Source organism: Protopterus annectens, chromosome 6.part0, assembly GCF_019279795.1.
Source record: "Protopterus annectens isolate FY-2018-M chromosome 6.part0, PAN1.0, whole genome shotgun sequence".
NCBI lineage: Eukaryota > Metazoa > Chordata > Ceratodontiformes > Protopteridae > Protopterus > Protopterus annectens.
This window is the reverse complement of record NC_056737.1, coordinates 94450387-94462733: the sequence shown is the minus strand read 5'-3', so window position 1 is coordinate 94462733 and position 12347 is coordinate 94450387. Positions and strand designations below refer to the sequence as shown.

At 39.3% G+C, this 12347-nt stretch overlaps 1 protein-coding gene across 1 annotated transcript in view; it reads left to right on the top strand.

Moving 5' to 3' along the window:
- GPATCH2L (G-patch domain containing 2 like) overlaps nucleotides 1-10364 on the top strand; it is a 2618649-nt gene extending 2608285 nt beyond the window's left edge. The window contains exon 10 of the mRNA XM_044073870.1: nucleotides 9438-10364. Coding sequence (XP_043929805.1) covers nucleotides 9438-9598 — 161 coding nt within the window. The 3' untranslated portion in view covers nucleotides 9599-10364. The remainder of the gene's footprint in view (nucleotides 1-9437) is intronic.
- The last annotated feature ends 1983 nt before the right edge of the window (nucleotides 10365-12347 follow it).

Sequence of the window (12347 nt, the reverse complement as noted above, 5' to 3'; positions counted from 1 at the left end):
ATACCCGAATGACTAGTTCCTTATGGCGACTTTAAGGACATCATTATTCCAGGTGAAGCATCCCTTGCATCATCGAATCTGGAGCCCACTCATGCTCTAGATTTTGTTGTATGCCATTTGGACATCACCTTTCAGATTGCTGAACTTCCTCCCTTGAGATTGTTATCCCTACAACTTCAGGCCACTCAAATTCTACTGCTCCAGAGGCCACTATCTTACTTGATTTGTAATTATTACATCTCATGGTGGCAGACTCCAGATGAAATGTCTTCTAGATACCCATTTGTTCTTCCCCAGCCTATAGGCACAGTGATCTCGAATGCTTCCCTCCTGGAGTTCGGGGGGTCATTATGAACAGAAGATGGCCCTCAGAATCTGTTGTCAGTCAGAGGCCCATCTCCACATCAGAGTTTGAAAATAAGAACAGTCCTCTTAGTGTTGCAGTATTTTCACAACTGCCTCCCAAAATCTGTGATCTCTGTCGAGATTGATGACATGGCAGTGGTCTGATAGATAAACTAACAAGGGAGAGCCCAATCCTTCCCCCTGTTTTGAGAGGCCATGAGAGTGTAGCAATGGGCACTGTCCTGAAAATGCTTTCTGATAGCAAGCACATTCTGGGAATATCCTCAACATTTTGGATGCCTTATGAGTGGCCCCTCAGTCTGTTACTGGCTGTGCAGAATTTTATTTTCAGGGACCAGCAATGCAGCAAACTGTTTATAACTCACTTGAACACTAAATGCAGAAGTTTTTTTGCCCTGATCCCTCCCAAGTGACAGTCACTGTGGGTTGCTCTACTGCATATTTGGCCCCTGGGTCTCCTTTACACTTACTCTCCGACACCCTTTTTAATCAGGTTTACGCATAAAGTAGTCCATTGCAGAGCAGCTGTAATCCTCATAGCCCCTTCAATCCCAGATAAGTCTAGTTTCCCTTCCTGTGGTTTCACCTTTTGCACACTGTTTGGGTTCTGAATTCCATTCAAGATTTAATTTCCAACACTTCAGGCCAGCCTCACCCAAATCTCAAATATTTCTCAGGTTCACTGTTTACTTCTTCCACCTCCAGTGATGGCCAGGTTCTTTAAAATAGTTGTACATATCCTCTCTTCTTCTCAAAAGTCTTCCATCAGAACAGTTTATGGTAGTAAATGGATAAGATTTCCCATTTTGGCCATTTGAAACTGTTTGTATAGTTTTTCTGATCCATTAGATGCTATCTTGGATTTTCTAGCTTGTCTTTTTCAGTCCAGGGCTAACTAGTGTACTAAATAAGGTTTAGTTGTGGCCATCTCAAATTTCCATATGGGTCAAGGACATCTACCAGTTGCTTCTCTAAGATTATCCAAAGCCTTTTTGAAGGGTACCTTCCTGCTCAAGCCTCCAGTAAGGGATCTGATTCCTCCTTGGGACTTCCTTCTTCAGCTTCAAACCTTGACCAGGGCCCCTTTCGACTTAGCTGCTACTGTGGACTTAAAATTTCATGTTATGGAAAACACTTTTCTTAATTGCAGTTACTTCAGCCAGATGGGTTTCAGAAATTCAAGCTTTATCCTGTCTGAACCAAACAATTCAATTCTCAGTTTTCTTTCCAAACTTAAGTAATGAGGGTGAATACATGCTTCATTGCCTGTAACTCCACTGCCAGCTATGATTCTGTTTAGATAGGGCCAAACATACGAAGAAATCAGACCAACTTTTTGTGTCTTTCTCTGGAGTTAACCTTTGCAAACCAGTTTCCAAGGTAACTCTGACCATTATATATCCTTTGTTTATACCATAAAGGGTTCGTCCCTATATGTCAAACCAAAAACCTACTCTACTAGAACAGTTTCTGTTTCAAATGCTTTTTTTGATTGTGCTTCTTTAGATGATATTTCTGCAATGGCTACCTGGTCTAGCACTCCAACTTTTCTGTCCCATTATAAGTTGGACATCCAGTCCAGATTTGGGACCTCCGTTGACTCCACCATTTTGCAGAATATTCACTCATGATACCTCCACAAGTTGGGTGTGCGATGGATGAGAAAGAAAAATTTTGGAATGAGTTGGATGAAGTGGTAGTGACTGTACCCAAGGGTGAGAGACTGGTGATTGGAGCAGATTTCAATGGGCATGTTGGTGAAGGGAACAGAGGGGATGAGGAAGTGATGGGTAGGTATGGTGTTAAGGAGAGAAATGCAGAAGGTCAGATGGTAGTGGATTTTGCAAAAAGGATGGACATGGCTGTGGTGAATACGTATTTTAAGAAGAGGGAGGAGCATAGGGTAGCGTACAACAGTGGAGGAAGATGCACACAGGTGGATTATATCAATGCAGGAGTGCCAGTCTGAAGGAGATTGGAGACTATAAATTGGTGACAGGGGAAAGTGTAGTTAGGCAGCATAGAATGGTGGTCTCAATGGTGATTACGTTGGTGCTAAAGAAGAGGAGGAGGAGGAGTGCGAGGGCAGTGCCAAGGATCAAATGGTGGAAGTTGAAAAAGGGTGATTGTGAGGTGGGGTTCAGGGAAGAGTTAAGACAGGCACTGGGTGGCAATGAAGAGTTACCGAATAACTGGGTAACTGCAGCAGAGCTGGTAAGGGAGACAGAAAGGTGCATGGTGTGACATCTGGACAGAGGAAGGAGGACAAGGAGACCTCGTGGTGGAATGAGGAAGTACAGGAGAGTATACAGAGAAGGAGGTTGGAGAAGAAGTGTGATTGTCAGAGAGGTGAAGAAAGTAGACAGGAGTATAAAGAGATGAGGCGCATGGCAAAGAGAGAGAGGTGGTGAACGCTAAGGATAAGGCATATGGAGAGTTGTATGAAAGGTTGGACACTAAGGAGGGACCAAGCTGGGAAAGATGTGCAGCAGATAAGGGTGATAAAAGATAATGAGGGAAACATACTCACAAGCAAGGAGTGTGTGTTGAGCAGATGGAAGGAGTACTTTGAGGGGCTGATGAATGAAGAGAATGAGAGAGAGAGAGAGAAAAGGTTGGATGATGTGGTGATAGTAAATCAGAAAGTGCAATGGATTAGTAATAAGGAACTAAGGACAGCTATGAAGAGGATAAAAAATGGAAATGCTGTTAGCCCAGAAGACATACCAGTGGAAGCATGGAGGTGCTTAGGAGAAATGGCAGTGGAGTTTTTAACCAGATTGTTTAATGAAATCTTGGAAATTGAGGGGATGCCTGAGGAGTGGAGAAAAAGTGTTTTGGTACCAATGTTTAAGAATAAGTGTGATGTGCAGATCTGTAGTAACTACAGTGGGATAATATTGATCAGTCACAACATGAAGTTATGGGAAAGAGTAGTGGAGGTGATTAGTGATCAGCAGTATGGTTTCATGGTGTTAAAGAGCACTACATATGTGATGTTTGCTCTGAAACTGTTGATGGAGAAGTACAGAGAAGGTCAGAAGGAGTTGCATTGTGTATTTGTGGATTTAGAGGAAGCATATGACAGGGTGCCTAGAGAGGAGTTGTGGTACTGTATGAGGAAGTGTGGAGTGGCAGAGAAGTATGTAAGAGTGGTACAGGATATGTACGAGTGTAGTGTGACAGTGATGAGGTCTGCGGTGGGACTAACTCTTGCATTTAAGGTGGAGGTGGGATTACATAAAAGATCAGCTCAAAGCCCTTTCTTATTTGCAATGATGATGGACAGGTTGACAGACAAGATCAGACAGGAGGTCCTATGGAGTTTGATGTTTGCAGATGATATTGTGATCTGTATTTGGAGCAGGGACCAGGTTGAGGAGACCCTGTAGATGTGGAGATATGCTCTAGAGAGGAGAGGAATGAAAGTCAGCAGGACTAAGACAGAATATGTGTCTGTGAATGAGAGGGAGGATAAAGGAATGGTGAGGATGCAGTGCATAGAGCTGGCGAAGAATGAATTTAAATACTTGGGATCAACAGTTCAGAGTAATGGTGAGTGTGGAAGAGAGGTGAATAAGAGAGTACAGGCAGGGTGGAGTAGATGCAGAAAAGTGTCAGGAGTGATTTGTGACAGACTGGTACCAGTCAGAGTGAAAGGGAAGGATTTACAAGAGGGTAATGAGACCAGCTATGTTATATGGGTTGGAGATGGTAGCATTGACAAAAAGGCAGGTGTCAGAGCTGGACGTGGCAGAGTTGAAGATGCTAAGATTTGTACTCGGTGTGACGAGGATGGACAGGATTAGGAATGAGTATATTAGAGGGTCAGCTCAGGTCGGACAGTTTGGAGACAAAACTAGAGAGGCGAGATTTCGTTGGTTTGGACATGTGCTGAGCAGGGATGCTGGGTATATTGGGAAAAGGATGCTAAAGATGGAGCTGCCAGGTAAGAAGAAAAGGGGAAGGCCTAAGATGAGGTTTATGGATGTAGTGAGAGAGGACATGCAGGTGGTTGGTATGACAGAGCGAGATGCAGAGGACAGGAAGAAATGGAAACAGATGATTCGCTGTGGCAACCCCTAATGGGAACAGCCAAAAGAAAAAGAAGATTCACTTATGACACCTCTCCATCTGTCTGGCTGGGGACTCTGTCCCACAGACTGAGATGGATAGAAAAGACAAATGAGATATAAAAGTCATACTATGTACTTATAATGCTAGATATGTGTTGTCTTCTTTCTTTCTCAATCATCTGTCCATCCCAAATTGTCACTGGTATTTGCGGCTCTTGGTGGAGCTTGCATGCTGGAATGAAGTCTGTTGTTGAGACCCTTTGGTCTAATCTTTAGTTTTTGTCAGAGGGACTCGGTATGTACCGGTCAGGTATGGTAGGACAAACTCAATTTGAGGAGATTTAGGTATGCATAATATTATGGGAGAGGAAGTGGAGTTTCAGAGTGAAGATTCTGAAGTACCACATTGATAAAGACCAAATCCAGGTTTTTATTGCTCCTGCTTGGGGTGTTGGCTGACTTGTCCATGGAGTTTATGTTGAAGTCCAGAAACCTGTGGGACATACATGTTTGAGCACAAGTCCCCCAGATTATGGAAAATTGTTTTTGGCTGCTTAATTCTTAGGGACTCCATACTAGTCAATTAGGGGGTATGGGCTGAGGGGGGACATAGATGGGATCTATAGATGTTCATCATTTCCACTGCCTCAGTGGCATTGTGAGTTATCTGCCAAGGTAATCCAGTCCTGACCAGCTTTCAAATCTCAGACTTCCTTCCTCTCTCTGCCTGTGAGAGCTGATTGTCGAGCATATCCTGAGAGAGAACCCTTCAGCTGAAGAATTATTTTTTATAATGTTTTGATGAAGTTCAAAGTAATCTCTTGTGGACAAAAGTGCTTAACTTTTTCACTAAATTTTCCAAGTTACACAAGGATTACTTTGTTCCATTGTGTTCCCTGTGTACCATGTTTTATTCAGTTTTTTAAGCATTGAGCTGTGACAGGAAGTGAATGTTCAGTGTTTTTCTGCCATTGAAAGAAGAAAGTCTTCTGACTCTTCGCATGATCCAGCACTGATTTTTACAGTATACTACTCAGCTAAGCCCAATTTGGGGACCCCCATTTACTCATTTTTTTATTAGATTTAATATTCTTTTTCTGTTTTTATATTTTTTAAAAAAATATATTTATTTTAATATTTTATTTCTGTCAGTGTTTGCAGTAATTCCTGTGGGACGTTTTGCTTGTAGCAGTGTTTGGCTTCTATCTTTGATGGTTGCTTGTTTTTTACTGTTTGAGAAAACTGGCAGTATCTCTGTCAGAAATGCATGTATATGTATACTTTCTACTAGTGTGTAATTTTTATTTATTAGACATTTGTTTACTGGGCAAGTCCGACTGGAATAAGCTCCACATTGACATATGTTTACAGTTAAAGTTATACAAAACCTAAACACAGAATAATGACATATTGACTAAGTGAAAAGTCAGCTTTATTTCATACATTATGAACCTGTGCATATGTAGTGCAAATATTTGGACAGATATTATTAATAAGTTGAAAAAGAAAATTGGCAATAAAGTATTCACAAGTTGCAGTTCATAGAGGTGAAATTAAAAACACCGTGTACACAGTTTGGAACAGAGATGACTAGGTAATATAGCTTAGGAAATAATACCTTTGATCTTTGTCTAAGAAATAGATTTTACTAATATTTCTGAACATAAAGTGTGTTGGTGGTGGGATACAGGGGCTAGTTTAGCATGGGGTATTGCAGGACCATAGCCAGGTTTTACTTAGATGGCTCTTTACACAGTAGTGGCCTGTCTTTACTGTTGTTACCCTGCAGAACTTGGGATTTGTCAACATTAATTGCTATATATATATATATATATATATATATATATATGTATATATATGTATATGTATATATATATATATATATATATATATATATATATATATATATATATATATATATGACTCTGCTCTGTGTGTTTTTACCATTGGATTGCTATTTTACAGAAGATAATGTTATATCTCTGTACTTTGGAGATTTTACTCTCTCTGACAAAGAAGTGTAGTTTAAATTGCTATTAAATGTTGTTTTATGGTAGCTTAATGTGGTTAAAGTATGTGGAGCTAATTTTTAGCACTACTTTGGCAAATTTGCTTGCTTTTTGCTTTGAAGTTGTTACTGGAAATTATTTAACTTTATCAGTTGCAAAAGAATTGAACTGTTTTTATGTGACACTAGCATAGTATTGCACAGTAGAGTTGTGTGATGGCATACTTGCTACTCGAAACTTTAAATTCTTATTGTGATACATTATCCAGTGTAGTCAGTTTATCATTATTATGGCAGGTGTCCTGTCCCCTTACTTAATTCCACCCACCAAATCCAGTTACACCCAAAAAACAAAAATAAATAAATAAAAACAAAATAAAAATATGCCTCAGCCTATGGTTAGTGATTCTGTCCTGGCCTCCGCTCAGCCAACAGACTTTACCTTTTGCCCTGTTTCCCTGTAGTCTAGCTTTGCCGACCACTTCAAGAATGGGGGTTAGACACATCCTCCAAGGCTGTTCCAGCACCTGGAGCAGGTATGGGATAACCAAACTCTTTAGGTGCAGGAATTATGCCAGTTTAGGGACCCCTTTCCAGACACAACAGTGTCTCCCCAGATATTTTTTCTAGTAGTGAGGTTACAGGACTTGATCCAGATGTGGGGAATACTTCAAGTATATGGGTTTGTCTCCTTTCAAAACAGACAAATGAAACAATTCTGTTCAACATATCCTTGCAACCATGCTTGGAAGACAGATGCTGTGTTATTCCCATGGTTGGGAGTGTTGCTGTATGCATTTCTACCCTTTCTAATGATTCCCAAGGTACTTCTAAAGATTCACAAAGAATGCCCAAAGACCATTTTTGTAACCCCCTTTTGGCCAAGGCATATTTGGTTCTTCCTTTTAGTGGAATTGGCCAGAGGCAATTACCTCAAGCTTCCTCATAGATTGGCTCTACTCACGCAGCATTAGGGTCGAATGGTACACCCAGATTTGGAGCAACTGACAGCCTGGATGATTTTGCTTTAATACCTTTTAGTCACTTGTTCTGTGAAGATGTGTAGTAGGTATTTAAGGAGATAAAAAAATCTGCAGCTGGAAAATCTTATATTTACAAGTGGAAGAGGTTTCCTTGGTGTTACCTAGCTAGCAACAGAGGTCCTGAAAGAGTTTCGACTCCTGTGGTTTTGAAATATTTGTGTAGCCTGCTTAGAGATAGTTTGCCTTATGCTTCTGTCAAAAGTGTATCATGCAGCCATCTCAACTTGTCAGCCTATGCATCCCCCTCTTTCATCTCTTTTTGAGGTCAAACAGTTTTTGAAATGAGTGGTAACACATGAGTCCCCCTCAAAATCAAACTCCCCCTCCTAGGAGCTCAACTTTGACCTTGAAAAATTGACCTTGGCTCCTCTTGAACCTGTCAGGCTGATTTACCATTCATTACTTGGAAGGCTGTTTTACTCGTTGTGACATGTGCAAGATTAGTCTTTGAGCTGCAAGCTACCTTGGTGGGCCAACCCCTATGTGATGCTTTAAGGGCAGGGTTGTGTTAGCATATATGTGTGCGTGTGTGTATATTTATGTGTACAAACAACAGTGTGTGTGTGTGTGTAAAAATATATGTATATATATATATATATATATATATATATATATTTATATATATATATATATATATAGATATATATATATATATATATAGATAGATAGATAGATACACACACATATGAGGGATATAGTTGTATTATGTTTGAACATCCCTTAATACACTTGCTTGCTTGCCACAAAAATATCTTATTTAGGTTTAAAGACCAAAGACATCATGGAACAGTGGTGGATATAAGTGAGTTTCATGTCACTTACATTTGTATCCATGCCAGTGTGCGATATACTTTGATAGTATGTAGGAAAAAAGGATACTACTTGGAGAAAATCTGGCTGGAAAAAAGGGATGCACAAGGTGGTAAAATCAAACGCTGGGTTACTATGATGTTAACTTCCTCTTTAAGATGCACTCTAATGGTGAATAACTTAAACAATTGTACTTCCCTAGTCCTGGGAATCAAAGAGAAAGATTTTCACAAATTGCAAGTCTACTTCTCAGACAAATAGAGACAGACACACACAGACGTGTGTATGTATGTATATATGGATCTAGGACATTTCACCGAAAGTTAAATTAGTGTGCACTTTTCACCAAAAGCTCAATTCACCGAAAACACAATTCACCGAAACACATTTCACCGAAAATGGTATATAGCCTTGTCCCCACTCTAGTGAGACCCTGTAGTTTGTATATATAGTAGGGGGGTTGTGGGGGGCTACGCCCCCCACATATTTTAAATGTGTTACACTATATACATGCATACTTACAATTGTAATGTATTACTCTTATCCAAACATAATATATTCTTGAAATATATGGGGGGGGGCGGTGCCCCCCCCCCCACTATATATACCAACTCCAGGGTCGCACTACAGTGGGGACAAGGCCATATACCATTTTCGGTGAAATATGTTTTGGTGAATTGTGCTTTCGGTGATTTGTGTTCGGTGATATGAGTTTAGGTGAAATGTGCATTTGGTGAAATGTCCTAGATCCATGTATATATATATATATATATATATATATATATATCTATACATACAAACACACGTGTTTGTGTGTGTGTGTGTGTGTGTGTATATATATATATATGTATATGTATATATATATATATATATATATATATATATATATATATATATATATGTATACACACACACACACACACACACACACACACACACACACACACACACACACACACACACACACACACACATGCATTCCTTTATTGTTCAGTGTTGTCTGTATGGTAAAAAAAATCAGAAAAGTAAACAAAATTTAACAGAATTATACATTTTTGTTTGATTCACTGTTCTGTTCTTTAAGCCTCTGTTCACTGTTTAAACTGTTTTACTATTTCTCTTTTTTTCCCAAAGCTGGCAATGCAGCATTGACCTCAGGAAGGCTAGAAAGCAGCACCAGGTTGCTTAGGAATCCAGAACAAGCAAGCAGAATGCAAGAAGAGGAAAAGGCAGACTTCATGGCTCCATCCAACTTCTTCAGGATACCACAAGAGAAAGGGCAGGGAGGCATTTAAAGAGGCACTACATTGCCCTAAATTAAGCAGTTGCATCTGAACTCAAGTGTCGGTCTTTGTGATTTTAATTTTTTTTTTTTTTTTGGAATTAAGTAATTGCGTTTCAGTTTTTACAGCTTCAGGAAAAGATGAGTGTCCTTTGAAGATGATTTATCAAAACATTTTTAAATATGCAGTAATTATGTAAGCCTTACCTTATCTTACTTCCCTTTCTTACTTTTGCTGCTTTTGTTGGGTGTTCTAATGTATTCCTGAACTCTTAGTAGCACAAGTGTGTTGTGCATCAGCCTTTGCAGGAGAGGTGCCCTTGTCCTTCAGGACAGTGCCAGGTTTACATGCAGTCAAATTCAACTTCTGGAGTACTATTCCATGTGTGTCCTATCCAGATCCAAGGCTACTGTAATTTACTATCTGCACTCATAAGACAGAGCAGTCCCTGCGGTCAACTTTGTGTGTCCAAAGGTGTGGATTATTCCTGTGGTTATTTATTTCCTACAACTTGGTCTTGGTTAATATCTTACTCCTTGGTCTTCTACACACATATGAAAATACTACAATGTATTCTGGTGTGTTGCGTTATCCCAGCACTGATTGGCCAGTTTTGTTAAGACCCTCTGATATTTGTTTTCTCTCACTTCCATTTAGAAGGTTATCTGTATATCGAGCTCTGAACACTTTCCTGTCCACCAGTTCATTTTTTTTATGAACTGGTAAACCATGATAACTATGTGTTCTCTGCATAATTTAATTATATGCTTATAGTCTGGTTTGCTTACAGTATTTTTAGATATACATACACCACTGGATGCCATGGTAGTTGTTTTGTAAAATTGTTCTTGGTTTGATAAACATCCACTGAACTAAAAGCCTGTAGCACTTTTTCTGTCCATTTAGGAAATGTGGTGCTCCATGTGACAGAACCAATTATTCCATCATAAGCAGTATTACAATTCTTCTACTTAATCTGTTTGGACTTTGAGATGACACTACTGTCATGTTGTGATTTTTCCTACTATTCCATGTAGCTACACATCACATTTCTGTAGCCATGCCTTCTTGTTACCTAGAAGATACCCTCCAAAGCTTGGGCCATGACATGAGATGCACTTTACTGTTACACAGTCTGACAGAAACTAGTTTAATGATATCTTTTTGCCCAGTGCTTTAAATTACAGAATTATGTATCAACATCGTTAATATTATAAAAGAAAAATGGTAGCTCAGATGCCTAAGAATACAGAGTGGATCGTGCAGCTGTTGTGTAATAGCTTCAGAATATCACTTTTTTCTACATGTGGAATTTTGGCCTATATTGTGCAATAAGTATTAGGTAAATGGAACCAGTGTTATCTGTGACTTGAAGACATGACCCATCAGTCATCTTTCCACCTGGCAGTAATGTAAAACAGATCAGTGTAATGTTTGGCACACACTTCATTTCCTTAGTATTATTCCAGTTAAATGATTTCTGATTTGTGCATTTTTATACAAATGATAATGTGTCTGTGAAAATAACTTTGAACACAGAGACACATTGAAGAACAGAATTATAAAGGCAACATTTTGAAAAATGAGTTTATACTCCACTAAAACTAAATCCACCAGTTTGGATAAAATAGCCAGAAGACTATGCAGTCTGAGGCAACCACAGTAGTGTTGCAATGGCTGTATACTGAAAAGAAAAATACAGCTGTAGGTGTCTTTTTTGTTTGATTAAAAAAGAACATCAGAGTGCTCTGCTTACTAGTTTCAGCTTTAGGTTCAGATACCTCACTTACACACTGTAAAAACCTTGCTCTTCAAAATGCTGAATTCTGATAATCCTTGTGATATTTTACCTGGTATGGTATTCAAAGCAATCGTGCCTACTGTTGGTGAAGTACAAGGAGTACTAATTGTGTTAGTAGCTGTCAAAACAGTGTCGCCTACTTAAGTACCACGAGTCCATGGTCACCTATTGTTTTCACCTTTCAAATTTGGCATAAATAAGGCTACTATCTCAGCACTTGTATCACAAAAAAAGATACAGCATTTCTTGCATTTTTCTTGGATAGTCTTTGGCTGTGTGTGTGTGTGTGTGTGTGTGTGTGTGTGTGTGTGTGTGTGTGTGTGTGTGTGTGTGTGTGTTACCACCAACTCAGGCAGATGACGCATCTGTTGAATGTCTCATTCAAAGGACGAATACAGAACTGTCATGGAGCAGGCAGCTAAATTTTATCACTTTTATTTTAAAATTGTCCTTGTAAGAAGTAAGTGCGACTTCATTCCTCTCACTTGTTTGTCAAATTTTCTGGACCTTTTTGATTTTGCCTCTTGATGTCAGTTGTATTAATTTTGTTTCAGTGATAATTTCCTCTCCATTGATCATCATGTAACAACAGTGGCCAGAAAGTCCTATTTGGTGTAGCTGATTGCCAAAGCCCACATATTTCAAGAATATATTATGTTTGGATAAGAGTAATACATTACAATTGTAAGTATGCATGTATATAGTGTAACACATTTAAAATATGTGGGGGGGCGTAGCCCCCCACAACCCCCCTACTATATATACCAACTACAGGGTCTCACTAGAGTGGGGACAAGGCTATATACCATTTTCGGTGAAATGTGTTTCGGTGAATTGTGTTTTCGGTGAATTGAGCTTTTGGTGAAAAGTGCACACTAATTTAACTTTCGGTGAAATGTCCTAGATCCATATATACATACATACACACGTCTGTGTGTGTCTGTCTCTATTTGTCTGAGA